We start from the raw sequence: 25,157 nt of genomic DNA, 5'->3' as shown, positions 1-25,157 counted from the left end.
AAGTTATATGGGAATCTTTCATGTCTCTACTATACACACCATGGCATAATGGAAGATGCTCTCACACTTGCACTATGGGAAATGTAGCATCAAACATTTCCAGAATGACCCATACCAGGGATAAAAAGTCACAATATCTCTGCCTCTGCTGCTTTGTGGCAGTGCTATACAAAATTGCTGACACACCCCTGTAGGATACAAAAATGCTGACTTTAATAGAAAATGTAGCAATTGCAACCAGACAAATCAAGGCACTTCTGCCAATTCTGCTCCTTTATTGATTAGAAAAATTTCTTCCGGTGGCCTAATGCAGCCAGAGATATTGAAGGGACAGATTCCTAAATATAGTACAAACATGGTGCAGAACCTATACAGCTTTTCCAAGTGTTCCAAAATCAAAATGACCAAACTATTGCACCATATCAACAAATGATTTGACACTTGAACCAAAATCTGCAAAACTCTGTCACAAATAGTTTATAGAAAGCTGTGAGTGGTGACAGTGGCTGCCGCTTGACTTCCTTTTATGCCAGATCCAGGATCAGTTTGTAATAATATGAGTAATAAATATAAAATTGTGACGGTGACAAAAGATGACGACAGGAAATGTTTCCAGTAAAGGGAGGAGTGTGTGCATAAATAAGTGTGTTGCATAATTTGAAGTGGATTAGAAGAGTACTACTAAAAGATTTATAATGGTAGATTTTTATAAACAGTTTATATATCCTCCTTTTATGCTACAGACATAACATGCATTGAATAAGGTACAATTTCACTATGATACTGACATGTTCATATTATCCTACATTTAGGAGTTTTAAGAATTATTGGTTGTACATTGCTAAATAATCGTGAAAAACAATAATTATTACAAACTTTTTTGATGATAAAGCTCCTAAAAAAATATTTTCAATATAATTTTGGAAGTTTTGAGACTTTTGGTAGTATTTTAAGTGAAATGCAAAGTCATATCACATGTGGCACTAAAGCACAGTGGAAATAAATGAAATCATCTCTTTGCTTTAGCAGTTTACTTTTCTCTCCCTTTTTTTTAAATATAAATATGGATCTTGACTCACTATGAGACGAAATTACTGGTTTCGAGGCACAATTCTGTCAGTGTGCTGACTAAGAAAAACATAAACCCTCAAAAGCCCATCTCCCACATTCTGGGAAGCTTGTACAAAAAAATTATGTAATTCCACACAAAGCTGTGATTAATGGGGCTTGTGAGATTCCCAGATAAGACAAGAGGAGGCGACCATCCTACTCACAGGTCCTACCCTCAAACACACAAATCCTCCTTCCAAATACAAAAATCTGTCAAACGATTGGATGACGCTTTCTTTTCTTGTGCGCTCCTCAATGGAAATGCCCTCTGCACTGGGAGAAACGGCCCCTATTGAGAGAGACTTGAGCTAACACGACAGGGAGGCTTTTCCCTCCATTGAGCCGCTCTCAGCCACAGTCGCAGATCAGACGCGGAGACAAAAGCCCGCAGGCCTTCAACAGGGAGAGGGGCTCAAATGTTTGGCACTGAGATACGGCCTGGCAGAGCTGTGTGTGGCCACAGAGCACTTCTCTATTCAATGCTGTGTGGGAGAGGGAGTGCTTTCTTTTCATAAGGAGAGGCTTGGGGGGGGTGCAGTACTACAAGAGATGGCCTTCTTGTATGACTTGTTTATCGGCAAAAAACCACTTGCTGGAAGTGATGTATAGTGATAGCCATCTTAACCCCGCTTCTCCTCATTTATCTTGCACTGCATTCAACATTGTATTAGTGCCACCGCAATGCTGAACCGAATAATTCAGGTCAGCTCTATTTATGAGGCGTCTTCAATAAAAAAAGTGTTCCAAAGTGTTTTATGACATTAAAACAGAACGCAGATAAAATAAATGGGTATTGCACGTAACAGTGAAAGCAGGTAAGCCACATCAGTTGCCCTGACACACTATAAAATGAATAAAGAGGTTTAAAAAGTGTTAAAACAGGTCATTAATCTACATTTATGTTATTAAAAGCAGGAAATGATTATGTTCTTCTAGAGGACAGAGATGGGACAAAGCCAATTCTGAAGTAAAACACCAAGTCAAATCCAAGTCTTAAACTTTGTGTTTGGAGTTGTAAACATCATTATGGACCCTTCGCCAAAATGTTTTCCATGACTAAACAGACAGTAATGTAGTATATATACACAAGTAATAAAAAAAAAAGTGATTTATTACTTTCAAAATAAACTACTGAACATTTAATAGTAAACTGATCAGTTTTGCTTGGCTGTGTACAATCATTCCTGAGCTCCATATTTTTGCTTTTTATTTTTTTGGTGTTTTTTTGTGACTGCAGCAGAATCTGTACATCTGAATGTGATGATGTGTGTCTGCTGGTTTTGCGCTGCCAAACATACCTCTTCCTCCTCCTACTGGTGGCAAGGTGATTGGTTGTTGTGGGATTGAATAAAGTATATCCATTTGGAAGGAAAATGTGTGATTAAAAATCCGCAGCTCTGCTAGAAGATCACATTTAGATTTAAAGGCAGCATCCCAAAATCCCAAGAAGAGCAGTGTTGGATGTTCAAGAAATATCAAGCTTCATGGAATAGTTTGACATTTTAAGAAATACATTTGCACTATTCACTTTCTTGCCAAGAGTAAGATGAAAAGGTGGATAAGCTTACTGTAGAATAAAGACTGGAAGGTGGTTGCAATAACCAACCTATAGCTGTATCCAAAAGTAACAAAATCAGGCAACCACAACCTCTAAAACTTGTGAATTTACACTTCATACCAGCTGTTTCCCTTTGTTACCAGTCATGAGAGTGGTACAGATCCATTAATCTAACTCTTATATCCTTAAAAAAACTCAAACTATTCCTTTAATGAACAAACAGTTTGCAGTTTGGACGAGCTGTTTCAAATCAGCTACAAAACATCAGAAACCAAAAAAGAAACCTCTGCTATTATAAAAATATCTTGTTACTTCACTTGTTGCCTTTATTCAGCTGCTCACAATGACATGTACAATAAATTTTTATCAAATTCTGATCAAAAGCAGATGACTTGTACTTTGTATTTTGTATAATTTCACCACTTGGAAGGTAGAAAGCAGAACATGTTTGTGCTGGCAGTGAAATGTAGAGCTTCTCCGGCGGTTGCCAACACAAAAGTTGACTTTAAATAAACCAGAAATTAAACTGTGAGGGGGGGTGGGCGGGGGGTGGGGGGGCGCCGACAACACGGACTGTGAGAAAATCAGCTATACTTGCTGATTTGGCCCCCGCGCTGTTGTTGCACCATAGACTGTATCTGGATTCACTTCTGCTGGTGATGTCAGAACTCCTCAGACCAAGCACCAGCAACCCTCTATCCAGCTGACCAAACAGGCTGAGCAGAGGAGTGCTGAGCCTGTTCCTATAAACACTACCATCAGCGCCATCTACTCTACCCCGCTATTACTGCCACGTGTTCTCCACACACTGCAGCCAGGACTCCAAAAAGGCAACAAAAACCCTAAATTGCTTTTTACAGTGAGATGTGTGGCGTACATTAGCATCTCAACTAATTGAAAGCAAAGCAAAAAAAAAAAAAAATGAAAAAGAAAAAGTATTATAGCAGGAATTTGGATTTGGCTTGAGAGTTAGGATGTTTCTAGCCCACACAAATATTTTTATTCTTAACCCCCGAATACAATATGTGCCCCCAGACATGCAAAGTAAGCTCAATAGCAAACCAAATCTCACGCAGGAGGCTGCTAAATATCGCAAGTCAGCAGAATCTGAGTGAGGAACTTGGTATCGCAGGAAGCCTCCTGATGAGTTCACCGGTTTGTTTGATGGTGACCCACACTGGAGGAGACTCTGGCCAACAGCTGGAGGAAAGACTGAGTCATACCCCTTCTACGCTCCACTGTTTATAAACACACACACATACATACGTACATTCGGGCACCCGCATATACACACAATGCAAAAACAGTGAAGTTAATGCAGATTTATGTCCCGGCCTCATAAACACATACAGTCGTATGATTACGAATGCAGAAGTGTGATGTACACACAGGTGCGTTCTTCTTCTGCTGCTTCATAAACACACGCACACACACACACACACACACACACACACAACTGTCCTATTTGTGCCCTGATTCAAAGTGCAAATAGATGAGCTGTGAGTCTATTTAATCACCCCGCAGAAGAAGAAACACACTCCACGACGTCCTCATTGTCCGGTGGCTCCTCTTGTTGTATCAATAGTGGCATGTGTGTCTAGACGCTGTGAAAACAGCTGATGGGGGGGAAGAGAGTGGATAGCCCAGCGGAATGACAGATTCATCCCATAGTTATCATAGCTGGGATTAAGAGGATAAGATCCAAAGATGAGAGAAACAGCGGGGAGAAGAGTGACCAAAAAAAACAAAACAAAGAAAAGAGCGGGATAGAAGGAGAGAAAGAAAGTGGGAGAGGGGGTTTACAGTGGCTTTTTTTTTCCTTTCAAATCAAGACCAAAGAAAAACCGATCAGGCCACCAGTGTTGGGCTGGTGGGGTGACCAACTCGGGCCGGACCGGCTATTCACAGCTCTTTAAGGCTGTGATCAGGCGGTTATATAACAGTAAAAAACCACCAGACCACTCACCAGCACACTCAGCTCAGCCTCTCTACTGCGCTGCCACGTAGAGAGAGAGAGAGAGAGAGAGAGAGAGAAAGAATAGACAGATCTGCAGAGTCTGTTGGAGGCAGTTTCCTGCTCGAATGTGGTTTGAGCTGTTTGAGCAGAGGAATCATTTAAAGCTGCGCTCGGCAGGATTGTTGGGTAAAAATACAGCAGCTTTACTTGTAAAAGTTAAAAACTGAGACTCGCAAAGAGGAGAGAGTCCGAGCACACATATCTGCCATGTGGAGTGGAGTTATCAGCAGGTAATCTTCATTTGTCTCCTATGAGCGTTCAGACGAGTCATTAATTATGCATCATGTATCTCCAACCTCAACACACATTTACATCCCTGCTGTACTTTCAATCTGAACCGGTCCCAATCATATGAAGTTCAAATTGCGCCGATGTCATGTCAGCTGATCTATGGCTTTTTAACCACAGTCAGACTACTGTACAGTATGTCATGTGAGCTGTGTGCCAGTCCATATCTGTCAACTACTCAAGTCTAGTTAGTTACTATATCTATCAGACCAATCAACAAACTATGAGCAGCATTTCCCAGATTTCTGACTCACATTATTATCTAGATCCTGGTGCTGTGGATACGCAACTGTGGTTTTAACTACATTATTCTAACATGGCCCGGCCTCATGCCTCAAATGTTGTCTGAATCAAGAATAGAGAACTTTTAGAAATGAAATCTGCAGTGTGTGTGTGTGTGTGTGTGTGTGTGTGTGTGACATCAAATGACTGGGTGAGTCACTCCATTTCATTTTACGATTTGAATCTTGTAACTGAGCTCTTATATAATACATTCAGTCTAGTTAAAATGATTCCTCTACTGGTTTCTTTAAACAGTGTGGGTGTTCATGTGACAGGATACAGTGCTGTTGTTAACCCTCCGTTTTACCCCATAACGAGTGAACTGAAGGACCCTGAACTTATCATTATGGAACATGGCACTTTGACACCTCAACACAACAACACTGGGTTTGTCCAGATTGGAGTTCTTGCAAGCTCTGATAATACCCCTGTGAGTTTGGGGATTGTTGTTTGTACTTTATGCAAAATTGCTACAAATACAATGAGTCATGATTTTAGTATTAATTACATGAATTTTGAGATTTACTTACAACAAACAAGATGACCAGCGCCACAGGAACAGATGATCCATTTACAGTAATAATAAAAGGTTGATTTATGGTTCAAAACAAGACGAGGATGCTTCACTTTTAATGCAAATGCAGCTCCTTTTCTAAATCTCTTTGTGTCAGTAAATCCACAGATGAATACTAAAAATATTCAGAGATTTCAAAACAAATCAACGCTTGATGAATGGCTGTAAACCGAGAAGGCCCCAGAGAGTTTTACTGGAGACACATGATACCAGTCACATCCAGTTTTTCACCACTGGCTGATCAACCTCCTACTGACTCAACTGATCTCAACAGCCAACTCAGAGCTGCTATATCACTGTTTTCACCCATCCACAGCAATAGGTTTGGACGGATGACCATAAAACATTACCAGAACTTTAAAAAAAATACATTATAGCAGCGTCGGGGAGGTAAGATGTGGCAGAGCAAGAGTGTTTGAGGGGAGAGAGATGGAGGGAAGGTGGAGAAAGAGAGAAGACAGAAGATATAGAAGCCTTTTATCAAGAACCTGATCTGTTCCCTGTCAATGTCTTTCACCTCTTACATCATCAATGAGATGCAGCTTAATTAACAACACACATTATTGCATTGGCTCTAAGAGAGGTTCTTATATTAACCAGATTCTGATGGGAATGTTATTCTGAGGGAATCAATCAATCCTTGTGATTCTTTTGTGATTTCTTGCAGAACAATGTTGCAGAAAATGCGATTAGCAGCTTCAATCCCAAATGTTGATGTTGGCCTTCAAGAATTGGTCTTGAGGAGGTGGAAAGAAAGAAAAAGAAAGGAGAGAAGATTTTCAGTAGTGTAACCTTTAGTGGTTTGTGCCGCACAGTGGAGACAGTCGGTGATGTAAGATGTTCTCTCATGTCTTCTCTTAGATTTTACATTGAGAATAAATGGGTACGTGTGTGTTGGAGGAGTGATAAAAGTGAGAAATGAATGCATTCATTCATTCATGCCGGTCTGTGCATGCATGTGTGTTCATGCTCACTCTGCTGTTTGATGTGCAAAACATACAGCGACCGTGAATCTGAACGGAGAAGGCGGACTGGTTCTTGTCCAACACAAATACTGACGCTCGTGCTCAGACCGTCGACCCGTCCCTGTAATGTTTGTCTCCACTCTCTAATAGCAACTCCATCCATCCGCCCCCCCCCCCTGCCCCTTCCTCTCTTTTTCTAGGAAGCACTTAGAAAAGACAGCGTGTGCGCCTGAGAGAGCAAGGCTGCTGTCAATCATCCGCTGAATGATGGAGATATTTCTCATACCGATGGGAGGTCTCAGGATCGGTATCAGGATCGGTGTCTGTGTCAATCATCCTAATTATACGCTCGTATGGAGTCTTCGCGCAGATGTTCTTGGGTTTCAAAAAAGAAAAAAAAGTCAAATTCTGCAGGTTTCATGGTAAACTTAAACCTCATCTTTTTAGAGAGCTACATATTGTACCCACGCTTCACAGGAATGCATTTCCTGATTTTAAGGAAGTCGGTCCCGTGGCATCACTGCACTCATTGTTCCAAATGGCCATAGCAGTCATCCTACACGATATCAATTCTGTAGGCATCAGCAATCAAGTGGAAACAGTGGCAACATAAGAAGCACATCCATTTTGAAGCAGAGTCATCCTGCTGTGGCTGCAGAGAATGTGAATATGACTTCAGGGTAACGTGACCTGAGCTGTGTGTCAAAACCAAACCACATATACTGGTCTAACTAGAGTCTAACCAAGGTTCCATGCTGAGAGAAGGATGTGATGACTTTGTGTTGACCTTGCACACCAGAGTTGAGGATGTAACAAAGCATGTTGACCACAAACTCTGAGCAAAACTGTTTTACCATTGTGTGTGTGCATGACCTGCAGTAGCTGACTGCAATATGCTGTAGTACCAAATTATCACAATATACTCTTAAGATGTCAGCACACATGCACCATCATTTGTTTTCGTCCTGTTGTCAACAAATGTCATGGAGAGACCAGAGCCAACAATGGTAATAGTCTGATTCTCAATACTCTCTTACTTTCATAACCTGCCTGTAGCACTCAGCCTCATACCCAATTCATTTCCACTGGATGTAAATCTTTAAAAATGCACATAGTTTTATTTTAGTAATATATTAAAGGGTCCTAAAAACAGCTGATCACTGTAGTTTTTAGCAAATGTTACTGAGACAGGAGTAGCTTTATGTGTTTTTGGGGGACTATTTTTCACAGCGGATCAATACACATTTGGAGAACTAGTGAGTATTAATGGATGCAGGATTGTGTATTGGGGATTAACTACAATGCCAATATTCATTGTAATGAAGAATAATGTCACTCAGTGCAACAATGTGGCTCACTGATGTCTTTTTAATAGTTTTTGGATGACGGAGCTCTGTGGCACGGAACAATATATCAGGCTATGGATACACAAACAATTCTTGTTAGCACAATCAATTCATTGTTGGTTTTGGTCTGGGCATCAGAATTGTTTGTAATAAAGGGATATAAAGTATACCATAAGTACCTTTTAATTTGCTTGTTTTTTTTAGTGTGCTGCAGAGCGCAACTCACAGCTCTGTAAAAAGCTTCTTTTTTATTGTGGTGAGAAAGCTCCAGGACATTGCAGAAAGAAAAAAAAAAGTTTATAACTACATAAATATTTGGAATGGAAATATTTTGTTTTCTATTTGTGAGAATTTCAAAGTGGAAATTGGAAGTTTGATTGACGTCTGTCATTGTGTTCATCTATATTATTTCTTGTTATTACAAAATAGTGAAGTGAGTGAGTGAGTGAGTGAGTGAGTGAGTGAGTGAGTATTTGTGTGTATTTAATTATAAGTAGTAAGTCACAAATTGTGACATAGGAAACAGTTATTGAGCATTGCTATATCCAACTGTTTACTACACTGCCTTTCTACATCTAACATTTCATTTCCCAACAGAGAATTCACCTTCTGTAGCCAGGCTGTCAGGTCCCTGGCATGAGCAGAGGTTAAGTCATTTGCTGAGGTTATTTTAGCCGAACGGCACCCTTCAGCCAGGATGTGACTTCACTAACCAACTCTGCTGCCAGTGTACTTGTCACTATTTTCACCTCAGTGTTGTCAAACAGTTGCCCATCGCCTCTCAGTGTAGCAGTGCTTATTTCCCCTGCCATTCCCCCTACCCCTCCCCTATAAATACACTTCCTTTACTTACAGTGCTGGCTGATCTCGTATCTGCTTGTGCTTAAGACGGGGACAACCATGAAAAATAGAATCATAAGTGTGTCTTTGCTTTGGAAATAGCTCAATCGGGGGTTCCTGTTAAAGCAGAGCCAGGAAAGCACATCAGATTATTTAGACGAGCAGGCGGAACAGTCAGGCTGACACAAGGTTCGCACATGTTCGCCGAGTGTCCGTCAAAAACGGGACAAAAACAAATGAAACCACGGGCCTTCCAGAAATGCTTGTAAATTTGGGAGAATGTACACAATGTGTCAAAAAAATCTGAAAAGTCAATTGGCTTAGACGTTTAAATGAGTGCATCTGAGCAGACCAAACTTTAGATTGAACGTCTGAGATATTCAGTTAAACAGTTTGAAGCAGGGATTTCACAGTGAAGGTCAGAGACGTGTGTGTTCATTTTTAAAAGGAGGTGAAGCACTGACACGCATGGTAAAGACCAGCAAAGAGACCTTCAAATGATCCCCGACACATTCCTCCATTACAAAACTCCACGCATACCGAAGCATCATATGCTGACTGACCTCTGACCTTTGGCTTTCTGGTCAACACAGGACAGGTGCAACAGTTTATCGTCCTTAAAATCCACTCATCTGTCACCTCTCTACTTTTCAATTTGTCATCATGACAATAGAGTATCTGAGCTAAAACTAACAAACTGCTTGGTGAAGAGGCCCGCCTTGTCTTAAAGAGTCTTTTCTCATTAAAAAGTACGAGTGATGTTTTGTTAAATGGTCCTAATTGTGCACAGAGAGTGAGTGGAGGTGTATCTGCCTGCAGGTGTAACATCAAAGAATGGAAAAGCCTGGTCTAAATTACTTTGAATATGCATGCCTCTTTTATTTGCACGTATAAGAAAAAGCCAGTGTGTGAATGTGTGTGTTGACTTGGCTTGCTGAGGAGAACGTTAAACCGCTACCTTTAGGCCGCTCTACATGGTGTTAAAGGGGAAGTTCCCTCTGAATCTCCTTAACGACTCCGTGGCAAAGAAAAGGTTTGCTCGAGTGCCAGAAAGCCCTCTGCGTGAAAGGGAAGAGAGATGACATTTTTCTGTTTCTGCTCTCCATTTAACATCTTAAAGTTATGAGTGTGTGTCTACTAACAGCCATGACACACATGGGGATTTGGTCAAGTATTGCTTTTCAACCACAGGCCATTGCAGGAACTTGAAGTTTTAGAAGTAATAACCTTTTTCTTTTGTTTTTGTTTTTTTAAAAGCTCAGCATTCTGCTAATGGTTGCACAGATTTTTGGAGGGAAACGTAAGCAGGGTGAGGGTTAGGTAAAGTAGTGAGACAAAGGAAATGCTTCAAAATGAGCTTTGGGATACTGTTAATAAACTCTGATTATGTGGCTTTATGCATTTTTTAAAAAAGTGTAGTATCAGCCAAACTTTTAGGATGACGTGATGTTATGTGTCAAGTGTGGTAAATATTACATTACCAGCTTTTACCTATTACCATCTATGAAGTCATCCTGTTGACATCTGTGATAATGCCAATATCCAAAGAACCAACAATATTGTGTCAGTCTATGTGTGGTTGACTCTACATGTTTGGATAATGAGAGTCATTTAAAAATAACCATTGAAATATTGTTCTTGATTCAATATTTCTGCTCTTTGGTGGCCTATAACAAACTACAGTTCTTGTTTTTCCATCTAGTCTCTCTTCTATAATGACGTACTGTAGTGTGCTGAATTCTGCAGTGGCTCATTATCTCCTATCTTTCTCCTCCTCCAGTTAGTGGACCATCATCGCTCAGTGACCGACAGGACTGCACACTAAGCCCAATAAACCTGCCAGAGGGAGAAACACCAGACCACCTGTATGAAGTACCAGACAAGTGGCTCATTCAGTACAAGATATGAGACAACGGCGCTGAGGCTCATCATCATCATCATCATCACTAAAGAAAAGTGAAGTGAAGAAAGTATAGACTGCTGTTACATGCTACTGTACATGTTTAACCTGTATGTGATAAGGCTTGTACAGTATTCCTATTCCCATATTTGCACAGTAAATCATGGGCCAAAAGACTTGAGCCAGCTAGTTTGCTAAAGGAAGGTAAGAATTTATGATCCATGTCTAATCTTTACATTCGCTATCTGTCCATCTATCATTTTAAAAAAAAGCACAGGAGAAATCGCAGGAATGTATAGAGCATGGATGTCACAGGAAACGCACAAAGAGGCTGTAAATCATTTGAGGAGCAGAGCAGAAACAAGCGCCTCGATGTTTAAACTGTTCGACGCCTCGTAGAAAATGCGGGTCAATGAGTTCAGCAAATATTTGAGAGCTATTTAGCGCTTATTCTTGACCGGACTCCGACACGGTAGACGTCCCACACTGGCTAATCTCCATCTGCTTCTAAAGAGACGATAACGGTGAGGTTCAGCAAAAGGCTACATGCCAATAAATAGTTGAGGGTAAATGACCTGAAATGAAATAAAACAAGTCATTACAAAAAAACACAATAAGATACAATATTAAACCTGCTCAATCAAATAAACATCACTTTAATGTGAGAATTTGGCGTTTCTCCACATGTGACTCATGTTCTAATCATTTATTTAATTAGCAGTGATTCTCCAGCTTCTAGTAGAATAATTTGGTGTATCCTGACTTGTTCAGACTGAATATGAAGCTAAATGATTGTTCAGAGTCATTTTTCTGTCCATGTCAGCTCTAACAAACTGTATTGAGTGTAAAGCCATAGAGGGGCAGGTTGTCCTATTGTGTTCAAATCCTGTAGATTCCCTCAGCAAAGGCCAGATGCCCCCCTCCCATCTGTTTCCTGCTAAATGGCAGCATAGGGTTCAAGAGGATTGCCCTGAGAATAAAGCCTGTTAAATCCATCCCTTCCTCTCAGGAGGAAGAGAAAGAGCACACATCAGCTCCCGTCCGTCTCTTCTCAGGATCTTACAGCCTGACTAAGCTTTTCCCAACGAATGCCTCCCGACAAATGTGCCGTGTGAGGCCTGCATGTGCACTCTCATTCCTAAATAAATTTGGTCATTAGCAGGCGCTCGAACTTTGTTCAAAGGGCCAAACGCATTAATCAAAAGATAGCAAATGTTTTCTCAATCAACATGCTGCACTGTGCTCATAATGTTTTTAGACGGAGCACTGAGGAATAGCTTGCAAACAAATTGAGGATTTATCAAGGGAGAATTAGAGCTGTGTGTGCTGTTAACTTAATTTTATGTGTTTGGTTTGGAGGAAGAGCTTGAGCCCTTTATCTCAATCAAACACTGAAGTGCCTTCCTCTTGTTAAAAATGCCACTAACCTCTATTTGTAAGCCTACATGGGCCTGCATCAGTTTATATTAGCTAACTGCTTTGGTGTCAGACAAGGTTACTTTTTTGGCTAACGTGGGACTCAGCATTTGATACGATACAGCAGTAGATAGCGGTTATTTCCAGCGGCTTCCATTAGTGAATTGTGAAAAGAAAAGGTGAATAGTGTGTAAATCCAGCCCTGAGTAATCACAGGTGCAGGACAGAAAGCAGCTAACAGACAAAAAGGAGATGTTCTCCAAGGAAAATATGACAATTAGCAAACTGATGAAAACCTTCTAGGCCATAGCATCAACAAAAATGTGTTAATATCAGTGTGTTGAGTTACACTAGCATACCCAAGTGACTAAACTGGCAACAGAAAAAGCTCAATTCTCTGTTATTGCTTTGCTGATGTATGGTTACCAAGAAATTAAGAGCAAAGCATAACATACTGTAACCAATGATCTATATTGTCAAATTTCTTTTACCTGGAAAATGAAAACTGCTGCTAACAGTGAGAAAAGTAGATAAATGATACTCTTTCATAAAGTGACTATCCAATGAAATGTCACTAAGTTATTTTTTTTGTCATGTTATTGCTCATACATAGAAATCCACAATAATTTATGGTAAAGACTGAGATGCTGATTGACCATGATGGCTCACTGAAACGTAGTAGGAATCTGTGTTTTATGACCCCTCCTGTGTGTGTGTGTGTGTGTGTGTGTGTAGTAACCTGATGTATTTAGCAGTAAGGAGATATTTTTGTTAGGTTTGTCATGTTTCGACCATATGTTTGCAGCACATATTGATGTACTTTAGATATATTTTTCTTTACTTTAACCTTTTCTTACTCTTCAGCACGTTTTAAACTTATGACTTAAAATGCCTTAAAAAGAGGGCAAGAAGTCAGGTACACAGTATAATGGGGAAAATAACTAAAGAAGCAATTTTGGCATAACAAGAAATAAAGACTCTACAAATGTCACATCACCTGACTTGACTCGCATCTTGTCCAAATCTGCCATGAGAGAGCAGACAGGAATTCATCCTCTAATTTACTCTTCGCTTTTGTGAGTCATGTTATCCGAACCGCCCTACCAGCACCAAACCTCCGACACTGACCAAAAAGGAGCGTCTTGAATTCCTTATCCTGAGCAAATACTCGAGCGCAGGGCTCCTTAAATCAGGAGGTGTCAACTTGTGAATGTACAGACACGCTTGTTGCTCAAACAGCCTTGAAAACCGAGCCTCTGTTGACTTAGGGAGGGCGGCCTGGAGCGGATGGAGGAGGTAGTGGACATGTAGGAGTCCTCAAAAGCAGCCGAACCCCCCCCCCCCCCCCCCCCTTTGAGGCAGCCTTTTCATTCTCAACAGTCCAGGTCCCTTAGGAGCCTGAGTGCTGCTGGGAAAGTATCCAAGCCTGTGAAGAAAATCAGCAACTCTGTGGAGCTTTGAGTCCTACCATTGACTCACTTTAGGCCAGTGTCGCTTCACATCATCAGTCTTGTTTCGCGTATCCCTCGACAATTTCTCTTCTGTTTCTATGGAGCAACAATACTGCCGAGACGTGTGAAATTAAAATAACTAAAAAAAAAAGGTAACACAAAGTCCTTTTCACTAACACGAGTACGTAAAAAATGAGCGAACTAAAGCAGTAATGACGAGACATTAATCTTTACTTGCACGGTGAAGTCTCCTCTGGCTGAACTGTTTTAATAGCGCAGGAAATCTCCAATTAATCTTTTTGTGGTCTCACAAGAAAGCCAATCCAATTTCAGGAGCTGCTTCAAAATAATAGTCTAATGCTGGAGTCAGTAGCCAGGACGAATTGGATATTTCACAGGAGACGGAAAACAGCTCCCGTTTTCCGTCCTCCCCACTTGCCCTCTGCGACATCACTAAAGGAGATGCAGCACCTGAACGTGTCACACTGATGAAACGGCCAGGGAGCGAGTGGTCCTTTATGGTTGTTGGGGCGCGATTCCAATTGTGACATATTTTAATGAGGAATGGGATTGCTATTGTTGTGTTGCGTGTGTATAAATGTCAGTGATTACAGAAATGTGCGACAACTAATAAAAAAAGCGCTACCTAAAGTCTTGTGTTGAAAGTCGTAGGCTACTTTTCTCTGCCCGATGTGTTAAACATGTTTGGCTTTTTCCTGGTGGTCCAATTGGTTGACACAGCATGCCAAAAACAACTGGAACTGAAGCAGATCATTTTAAGCCAAAGAAATGTTGCCAGATTGGACGATTTTCCGCCCAATTGCTGCTTCCTTATTAGATAACATTACCACCTGAAGGTAAAATGATATACAGATACAGCTAAAATGTACACAGACTGTGGTGATAACTGTGAAGTGAAAGCAGTTGCTAGGTGACGAAAGATAGTAGCCTAGCCGCTAGCCTCTGCTACATTGTACCACTCATACTCCATATACATAAAGCTACCTCACACATATAGCCCTACTTAATGGGAAAGTCACACAATTCCACTGTTATAGGCCCCACTGAAATGTGTTTCACTGTTGTCACTGCGAGTTTCTCTGATGACAGTAATGTCTGCCGTCCAGATGACCTGCTACATGGCAGCTGGCCCAATGAATGAAACAAGACAGTAAAAAAAAGAGTGCATCTCTTCACAAAGCAAACATCTCTGCTGATGAAAAGCAGGAAGAAGGCCGTAACGCTATCTCTAGTAATGCTGTAGTTCACGCTCAGTGGTAAAGGCACAATTCTTCACTTAAGAGAGAAAAAGCCATAAAGTTTGTTTTTAACTGCCTTGTTTGTGTTAGATCTGGTGAGGAGAGGAGAGTTAGGACACGACTGATGGTTGTGTTTTTTTAAACCTGTCTTTAAGTCTGTCTTAAAACAACAGTCAGGAGCCAGAATGAACATTGAAACCTGTTTTTCTTGCTGTAATGATTCCTCCTGTTCATACTGACCATTAGAAGATCCCTTCATAATGCACTTACAGTGTAAGAGATGGGGAACAAAATCCACAGTCCTTCTGTGCAAAAAAATTATTCAAAAATTGAAGCTTCAGCCGTCCAAATGAGTCAAATCACGTAGATATGTTTCAATGTTAAAACCTTTTTAGTGCCAAAGTCCCTCTTTTTGTTACTATACTTCCATCACAGCTCAACAAGGAAACACAAAGAGGGAATTTGATGCTAAAAAAAACTGTAAATGTAGCAGATATCAACTGGATATGACTAACTCAGCATCATATAAGCTTGAGATAAAATTTTAAATGCATTGTTACATAGTGTTTTTATGGATACCTGACTGCTGTTTTAAGATGGACTTGAACATTTGGGAAACTATCCTTTAAAAAGGCCAAATCAGAAAGATGGAAAACAAAATGAATCCACATATATTTGCAAAGTATCGAGAACCTTTACTATACAAGAAAAAAGTTCAAGAAACTAGCATAGAGTAAAAGTGACAGAGGACGTTATTAAATAAATGTGAATGATTCAAAAGTAGCTTCCTGCTTTTTTCGACTCTTTGCCTCCGTTTCCTCAAAGGATAGCTCTGTCAAGATGGTTTCTATTGATCAGTGGTGCAAATTTGCATGTTGAAGTTCACCAAAGTTGAACTTGACACAAAAAGCAGTGAGGATTAACTTTGCACCAGCGTACAAATCCATTGAGCAACACAATAAATCAATTTCGCATATTTCAGAAGACAGTTTGCCAATTTAAACACTGGCGTGGTCATTAGGCTTTTCACAGGCAGATTTATGGCTCTTTTATCACATTAAATCCATTCATTCTAACCTCCTTCTTCTTTTTGTGAGGCTGCAACTACACAAAACATGTCCATCAACACAGGATCAGTCAAACTGATAGCCATCCCCCTGACCTCGGGAAAACCATTTGTACATAATGCTCATACGCATGTTGTAGAAAGCTGAAACAAAATACCGCCTTAAATTCTTGCTGCTGTATCTTTCTTAAAAACAGAGCTGAGACCTCCGTGGCTCTAATATTAAAAGACAAAAGCAGCATTGAGGACATGAGGAGGAGAAAAAGACAGGAGGGGTTGAAAGAGATGGGATGCTTGAGAAGAGCTTCATAGTGAGGTGATGAGGCTCGACTGTCTCCGTCTCTCTGTCTGGGACAGCCTAATGGCTTCTCCGTTGTCCTCACATGAATGAGGACTAACTTTCAAAAAACCCACAAAATCGGAGCTGAGGAGGTGGAACCGTTTGGATGAGATTGCTTCTGAATAAACAGCATCTGAAATGTGTGTGTGTGTGTGTGTGTGTGTGTGTGTGTGCAGAGACAGTTGAATTGACTGTCCGATCATATTACACTCAAGTTTATTTAACCCAGCCTTGAAGAAAACACTGATAAAAGCACTTACTTGTCTGTAGGTTAACAAGCCATTTGTTATGAGCATGTCACGCTATGTATTTGTGTATATGCGAGCCTGTGTATATGTGTGTGTGTGCGTGTGCGTGTGTGTGTGTGTGTGTAAAGCTCGGGTTCGCAGGTCTGTTACTGAAGGGGAACGAGGGTGCACTTTCTTTCTGTCTGTCTGGCCGATTCACTCCAGTCCTTCAGTGGAATGTCTGGTCACCAGCAATGTGTGCGGTCGACCTGAAACACCTGGCCACACCTGGGACAACCCACACACACACACACACACACATTCATATACTGTACCCACATTTCCATGGAGCTCTGCGGTCCACCTAGTGAGGGGGATTGACAAGTGCAGCTGCTCTGCATGAAGCCTGAACAGAGAGACATTTGTGCCGTTTTTTGCCGCTCAGTTAAACGAAGGCTTGTAATCTGACTGTCAACATCATCCAGTTTAACCTCACATAACTACTGTCATCCACCTCTAAAGAGCCTGTAATACACACACACACACACACACACACACACACACACACACACACACACACACATACTGACATTCCCACATTGTTTCTACCTGGACCAGAGACAGTGCAGTGATGTCAGAGTCTATTCCTACCTGCTACACCAACTCTGTCTCCATCACTGCATTAGGCCTGTCATGATAACTACTTTGGTTGGATGATATATTGTCTTAGAAATAATCGCGATAAACAATATTATTGTCATTTGAAAATCATTTTATACCATAATTGACATAATGATAATATCATCATAGAATAATAATGCAAGGGGAGAGTGGGCGCTACGCTTCTGCATTCTCCACTCAGGATGTGCACAGTGAGGAATGGAGGACACTACTTGCTTAGCCAATGTGATGAATAGACTCTTAGCTGCTAATGTGAAGTGTGGCAAGACATGATGATGTCGATGATTGTGTTATTGTACGATAAGTTGATAACTTCATTATTCTGACCGGCCTACACTGCATATATATATTCAGTTTTGCTAAGTGGTAATGCAGTTGGTTATGCTGGTTTTGGAGGCGTAAGCTATATTAACTGGTACTAAATTAATTAACTAGATCATTTTAACTGCAGGATCATTAATACACAATGATGTGATTGATTTATTTTACTCTAAAGGTACATCAACTGTAGAGTAGCATGAAGTAGAGCAACTAAGTAACATGCACTTTGTTTAAAGTGTACAAGAACTGAAATGTAAAAATGTTAATTGGTGTGAGTGCTGCACTTACCAAAGACTGAGGTGAGCTATCTGTTTCTCACAGCTTTCAGACTTAATGCTAAGCTAAGCTAAGATAAGCTAATCTAAGCTAATCGCCTTCTGGATCTAGGTTCATATTTATCATATACACTTGAGGAATAGTATCAGCCTTCGCATGTACCTCTTGGCAAAAAAGCCAAGAAACATATTTCCCAAAACACTGAAGCAGTCCTTTGAGGAGTCCTGTGATAAAAATGGACATTTGTCAAAAATTAACACCAATGCAGTGCCAGATAGTGTCACGTCACCTCCGACTTATGACATGAAGTTATTTTAAAAACATTTCTCTAACACAAACATCCATCAGAGGGTTTTTCCCACAATGTGAAATGTTGATGGTTTGATGAATAGGAGAGCTGAAAGTTAAGAGTGTGATTCATTTAGAAGGACTTCCAAAAGGTCCGTGGGAACCTTGGCTAACACAAACAGACCATCATCAACATGAGAACTGTCAGAGCAAAACTTTTAAAGATGTGACTGTGCAGAAAACTAACTTTTTCCCCTGGTGTCATGCTGACGTGTTAGTCAGTAGGAGTGCCAGTTCCATACTCAGTTTGTACTGGTAAAGGTCAGTGCCAGGTCATCAAGCTGGTTTGAGTTCACTTCACCTTTTATCAATTGTTATCTAATTGTATGAAAGTGTATTCATTGCTCTAAAAGCCTTATCAGACTTCATCAGTGACACAGAATGACTGGAGCACATTATGTCTTACATCAGAAACTCATAAGATCAGCCAACAAAGCATAACACATACCCAAAGGCAAAGATTCCGAGATCCACACAGAAATATTTCCATTGGAAGTGAAAGCTTGGCATATTTACTGCCTGTTTGTTTGTCGCTGGATTTATTTATGTTGGTCTTGGTTAAAGGAAAATGCAAATCTTGTAAAGGGGGAAAAAAAACTCTGGGGGCAAATGTCACTCAGTGTAGAATCCAAACCAGACTAGCTCTAACATGAGAGTTTAATGACTTCCAGTTGCTACATAGGGTTATCAGGACTATCGAAATTTGGCATACCGGCACATCCTCAGTGCCCATTCAGATACACTGCTGTTCAAGGTTCATGGTTCAAGGTATCTTTATTATCCCGGGGGGGGCAATTTGATTCACTGCAAGCAAATGAACAGAACAAGAAATGCCAAATATAAATTACAGTTTCAGAGTGCCATTTACAAGGCTGAAAGCAGCAGGAATAAATGACCTTTTGAACCTGTTTGTTCTGCATCGTGGCAGACTGTATCTACACCATGATGGTTGCAACATGAAGTCACATCGCCAGGGATGGCTCGGATCAGCAAAGATTGATCGGGCTTTCTTCAAAAACCTGACCTCATACAGGTCATGGAGATCATTCAAGGATGTACCACTTTCACAAAACCCAGCAGGAGGAAAAGGCCTATCATCATGTTGTCTCAGTTCATATGCAGATCAGTCCAAAAATGAGTTAGTAATGATGATAAAACAGGACAGACAGGATACAGTTCTAAAACTGGTTAAAAACTGTTAAAAAATTTCAATTGCAGTCTGCACACTTTCACACACTGCTGCTGAGTGTAGCCATGACCAGAGCCACTTAGCGCATGTGATGTATCAGTAAGTTCAGCACTTGTCAAGAACACAGATCCTTCATTCGAGTTTCTTTCATCTAACAGTCACTATTGAAATGTCATTTGCTTCATTCAACATTTGTAGGCTCAAATGACGAATCATTTGAGTGATTTTATAAACCTCAATAAATGAATCAAGGTAATCAATGTGGGATTTCTAGGCATATAGTGTTAAAAGGTATGAATGACAGCACCATCTCTCACTTAGGGGCCTTCTGTTTTTGAACACAAGTGGTTCTGTGAGTCTATTATTCATTATTCTAAAAGGTTTTTCTAACATTTTCTGTGCTAACAAGTAGAACAGTTGCTGTGAAACTGTAAAAGAGGATAACAAACAGACAGTAGCTCATTCTCTGTAACCTTTTTGACTGACTGCACTTGTTGCACCTACCCTCGCCTACAGTACAGAGCCAGTGAATGGGCATCTGTTGGTCGTCGACACACCGGCCGCTCAGTTCAGTGTTTGAGGTGAAACAGCATCCCTGATTGGGTGCTAAGAGCGTTTTTTAAGAGAGGTTTGTTGTTGTTGTTGTTTTTCGAGGCCTCGGCAGGCGGAACCAGCGTCAGAGAGCCGCACTGAGGGCCGGGATTCACACAGATGCCTCATTAATGTGTGATCAAGCGGAGAGACAGAGGACGTCTGTGGAGCGTGGCCAGCTCTCTCGTCCCAGCCACAGAGAAGCCTTTCTACAACGCGCACCCCACTTCATCTCTTTATTGCACTGCAAGCACACACAAAACACACCTATAATATCCGGTTCCACCTCTCTGGAGAGGGAGGAGGCTGGTGTTAATCAAAGAGGAAGGTGAAGCTGTGTGCGCATACATCTGCTGTGCATGTAAATGTATGTGTGTGTGTGTGTGTGGAGAGAGATTAAAAGGAAATCGAAGCCTGTGGATGTGAGGACAGGCTGCTTTCAGCGCTGCGTCCCCTCAGCATCAATTAGCAGGTTGTGCTGTGACTGGCTCCTGTTAGAGGTGAAGTGGGCCAGCTGAGGGAGGTAAACACACCTCATCCCCAGGGCTCGCTCAAATCAGAAGGAGGGCAACAATGTGCCACTGCCTGCGCCACAGAAGCCCGCCTGTGCCTGGCCACTAACATGCTTTAGCAGTCATTTCCTACCTTCTTCTCCAATTTCCTCGCCCCCGGTTCAAGCGCAGGGTTGACAGTGGACGGTTCACCTGGCTGCATAAGAAACTCTTTTTTTTCCTGCCATTACTCTAACCTGTGTGTTTGAGGGAGCTTGTGTTTTGGGTCACTTTAGACGACTGATGAGAGGGGCAGGTTGATCAGACAGAGCCACCAGCAAAAACTAGTAAAACGTCTGTTCTTTGCAGGGTATTTTTACAGTTGGCATGAGCTAAACTTTTATTTTTGTCATATTAAATCAAATGTAAAAAGGAAAAAAAAAACTCACTATTTTCCTTTTGTAAAGCACTGAGGTCATGGTTTTAAAGAATTCCCCCTCATATTTCCTTTCCTGACCGAACAAACAAGTACAAACTGTCAGAGCAGGCTCCTCAGATCCTCGCCTCCTCCAAAAGGTTTTGAAGCCCAGTTCTTGTACTCGTGTAATTAATCTTATTAAACTCCCACTTTTACTCCAAAACAACATAACAACACAAATTGTGAGCTCGTTAGGACGGCCAACTTTAAAATGAGATGAGAAGCCGCCTCGTAAAAGCGAAGAACAAAAGGCCTGCTGCTCTTGTAACGTTCACTCTTAACACCACTCGCAAAGGAAAAAAAAGAAAGACGACGGAAACAGAGAAAATGAGAAGAGAAAGAGAGAACAGAGAGAGTTGATGGTTTTAAAAATCAAAATAAAAGGACGCCAAAAGACTTGATTTGACTGTCTGAGGTCCAGCTAATGACAGACCTTTATTAAAGTAGACAAAACATAGTGTAACATTCAAGTGGTAAACCGGTCATGCTTCCACATGAATTTAGGTCAGCCTATCTCGCAGTCTTTGAGAGCCCTCTTGTACACTGGCTCCATTCAGGTCCCTGAGGTGTAAATTGAGACGTAAACAAACAGTTTACAGGGCACTGAAGCTAAAGGCCTCCAGATTGACCTCAACTCAAAAACAGCCGTTCTCATAGTCTGAAGAGAGACTATTTCACATCAGATCAGTTAAGAAAAATATGGATGGAAAATGCTGTCTGAACTATTTCTTTATCTACAAAACATTTGAAGGATAGTGGAAAAATTACATAATGGAACCTCATTTACCAGATGACAGACAGACAGAGGTTTCTTTGGTGTGCATCACAGACAGACACCAAACAAGAATTACAACACACACCAGATGGAGAGACCTGTTAGGCGCTGCACTTAGTGGTTGCATCAGTGTAAGGTCTGCAGGGTGTGCCATTGTTAAATAAACTGTGAGATCAAAGCCTTACTGCAGGTTAGTGTGTAGTTACATCAGAACCGCACTCCCCATAAATGCTGTTGCTCTATTTGTTCTATTTCTGCTGCAACAACAGAAGTTCAATCTGAGTTGTACCTAAATTAGGCCTGTCAAAATAATTATCGACTTATCGTATAATACATGGACCATGGCCTTGATCGTTTTTTGACCTCAACATTTCCACACTTCACATAAGCAGCTAAGAGGCTATACATGTCACATTGGCTAAGCAAGTGTCCTCCATTCCTAACTGTGTACATCCTGAGTGGAGACGAAGAAGAAGAATTAAAGGTAAATAACTCTGTCCCCAACCATAATGGCAGTCATAGCACCCACTCTCCAATTCCACCCCTTGCATTATTATACTATTATTATCATTATATCAGTGGTATAAAATGATCTTCAAATGACAATAATATCGTTTATCGTGATTATTTCTGAGACAATATATCGTCCAACAAAAGTAGTTATCGTGACAGGCCTAATCCAAATGAAATCAGCTGACACAACATGAAATGAAACACATACAACAACAAAACACATATGTATATTAAGCTTGAATTAAGTCGATTTATTAATCAAATATACATAAAATGCTGTCTATATAACTTAATTATCGGCTAACCAATATATCGGTCTGGCTCCAGACATCACTCTCTCTCTCTCTCTGAATATATCTGGGTAACAAAGGTAACCCTAATTTGTTCTTATTAGCCATACAGCATCTGCGTACACGCCTCTCCTCACTCCCAACACTATACGCACTTAAATTCATGAAAACAAAAACACACAGGGTCCATTTGCAACATGTGGTGGTCTCAGGAGTGGAGTCATTAACTTCCATTAACAAAGAGGGCTCTATGTGGCCACCAGCTCGCCATCACTCACCCCACATACTGTGTCCTGTCTCTACTCCACTATCTCACTTATCAGCCTAGTGTTGACACCGCCCTGCCTGCCAGCTCCATCAGCTGTGTTTAAAAACGGCAACTTTTATCAGACTGGAACAGCTTTCACAATAAAAACTGTGCTTGACTAGACACTGGACAAACATTTGAGCAGGTGATGGAGAAACAAGTGGGGACAAAAAGACAAAAATGGTAGATTCTGTAGCATTTTGTGTTTCGAATAAGCTGTAGATCAACCAGTGACAGACTTATTTTTCTTCAGAGTAGAGAAATTAAAGAAAGGGAAGTAAGTGACATAACATTTTGCAAGTCAGAGAGCAGAAGTTCAGAGGTGGGAAAAAAGACCATACAAGTGTTTTGAAATTAGCCTGACGTTGGCCAATAGCATCAGACCACATTCACTGTTTACAGGCCACACTTGACGCAAGAGTGACCCTGCTTGAATCTAGCCTGTTCTTTTGATGGTCAGCACCATGGACAGAGACCTAGACCCTGTCACCGCAGGCTGGACCGGTGACCTCTGGGGGCCCCATCCCTCCACACAAACCATTAGAAAACACTGGAAAAGCTCAAAAGCTGCCAGAGGCTCTTTTGTAATAGATGTGTTTACAGAATGGAGAGGGGAGAAAATACATTAGCTTGATACAACAGCAAAGTCTGGGCAAAGGAAACACATTAGAAATCCCAGCAGACCACAGTAATGTGCTTTGTCCCAAAATATGCAAAGTCACTCCCGCAAGGAAGCTGCTCAGCATTTGTTGGATGCATGATTAAGCAACTTCCCCCACTTGTTCCTTATTTTCCAGAAAAGAAAGTAGAAAACGAACAGGCTTAATCTGGAATATTTAAAAAGTTCATGGGGGCAGTGCCTGGTTTATATCTTACTTGACATGATATCAGTTTCCACAGAGAGCTCCCAGCAGCTTGTCAGAATATGCTGAATCACATGTTGCAGTGCTTGTGGACAGGAAGAAGGGCCTGACTCTCCATTCATTAATAATGCACAGCAACTACACAGTGAGCTACAGTCTTACACTAACAAAAGCTCCCCTCTGTGTGCCAGTAGCGTTTGGTCTCTTTAAGTCTAAATATAACCACGTCTAAAGCTGATACCTAAACCTCCTGGCTAATGTTGCGTTCACTTGCTCCTCGTCACTTCCGCATACAGCCGTTAATAAGTCAAATAGTAAACTTTTGTATGAAATAGCGGTTGTGCTAACATATATTTTTGGTAGTTGCTACTTATGTAATGAGTTGAAAAGGAGCGTTGCTGAACTGGAAACAACATGAAATACATTAGCAAGTCATAGGCTAGCATAAGTCTCTTAACATTAGAACTACATTTGGGAGAAAGCTGTGGTGTGGCTTATTATGAGTTCACGGAGCTCAGCAATCTCTTAAAAACAAGCTAATTCTTGTACATTTCACAATAGCAGAAAATATCCATATTTCCAGGTTCGTGTTTACACCATGCTCCAGGTGGAAATGCCCATATTTCCTACAGCCCCCGAAGGCAGCAGCTAGCTTGTCAGCTTTGCCGTTCATAGAAACAAGTTGAAACTCTCATAACGCCATGACAACACTTACCTTGTTGAGATGGGGGTTTCGGGTAACATCGTAGCCCCTCTTCTTAGTGTAAACGAAGGCTTTTCTTTTGCTTTCGGACTTGTGCATCTCCGTCTCCACCGACTCCCGTCTGACCAGACCGTGTGCCATGTTGTTGCCTCTTTAAACAGAGCGACGGTGAACTGTCGTGAACTCAACAAGTGGATGCGCAGGTCCGAGCAGAGAACTAACCGCGCGTCCGTCTAAACGCTCAGTATTTAAGAAGAGCTGCCTGCTCCTTATCAATCCTTTATTGTTCCCATCAATTTACTGGAGGGATTAACATGAAGCAAAGTCCCTGCTGGTAGAGTCACCTGCTAACAGGTGGAAGTGGTGATAATTAGGGGCATATTTAGGAGCTGCTACACTAACCAAAATACATAATGCTTTATTTTAAGTGCTCCAAATTGCTCATCTAAAAAGAGATTAAAATTCATTATACATGACATTATTACAGATTGTAAGGATTTGGCATCAAAGGCTTAGTTTGGTTGATTCATGGGAGTTGTAGTTAGTTATTAAGGGATTTAGTAAGTGTTGTGTGTGTGGATTACATGATTATTGGTGTGACAATAGTTATTATATCACTTCAAAGTCCATTAAATGTACCCTGACTGTGCCTCAGTAACACTACAAGCCTACTAATGAACTCTTATAAGAAA

At 41.0% G+C, this 25,157-nt stretch overlaps 1 protein-coding gene across 1 annotated transcript in view; it reads right to left on the bottom strand.

Annotated features, from left to right (window-relative positions):
• Positions 1-24,684, bottom strand: part of me1 (malic enzyme 1, NADP(+)-dependent, cytosolic) — an 84,132-nt gene extending 59,448 nt beyond the window's left edge. Inside the window, exon 1 of the mRNA XM_053326533.1 lies at positions 24,478-24,684. Coding sequence (XP_053182508.1) covers positions 24,478-24,606 — 129 coding nt within the window. The 5' untranslated portion in view covers positions 24,607-24,684. The remainder of the gene's footprint in view (positions 1-24,477) is intronic.
• Positions 24,685-25,157: the final 473 nt, after the last annotated feature.

This window comes from Scomber japonicus, chromosome 10 (assembly GCF_027409825.1).
Source record: "Scomber japonicus isolate fScoJap1 chromosome 10, fScoJap1.pri, whole genome shotgun sequence".
NCBI classification, from domain to species: Eukaryota; Metazoa; Chordata; class Actinopteri; order Scombriformes; family Scombridae; genus Scomber; species Scomber japonicus.
The sequence above is the reverse complement of the archived record's forward strand: the minus strand, read 5'-3'. Positions and strand labels throughout refer to the sequence as shown.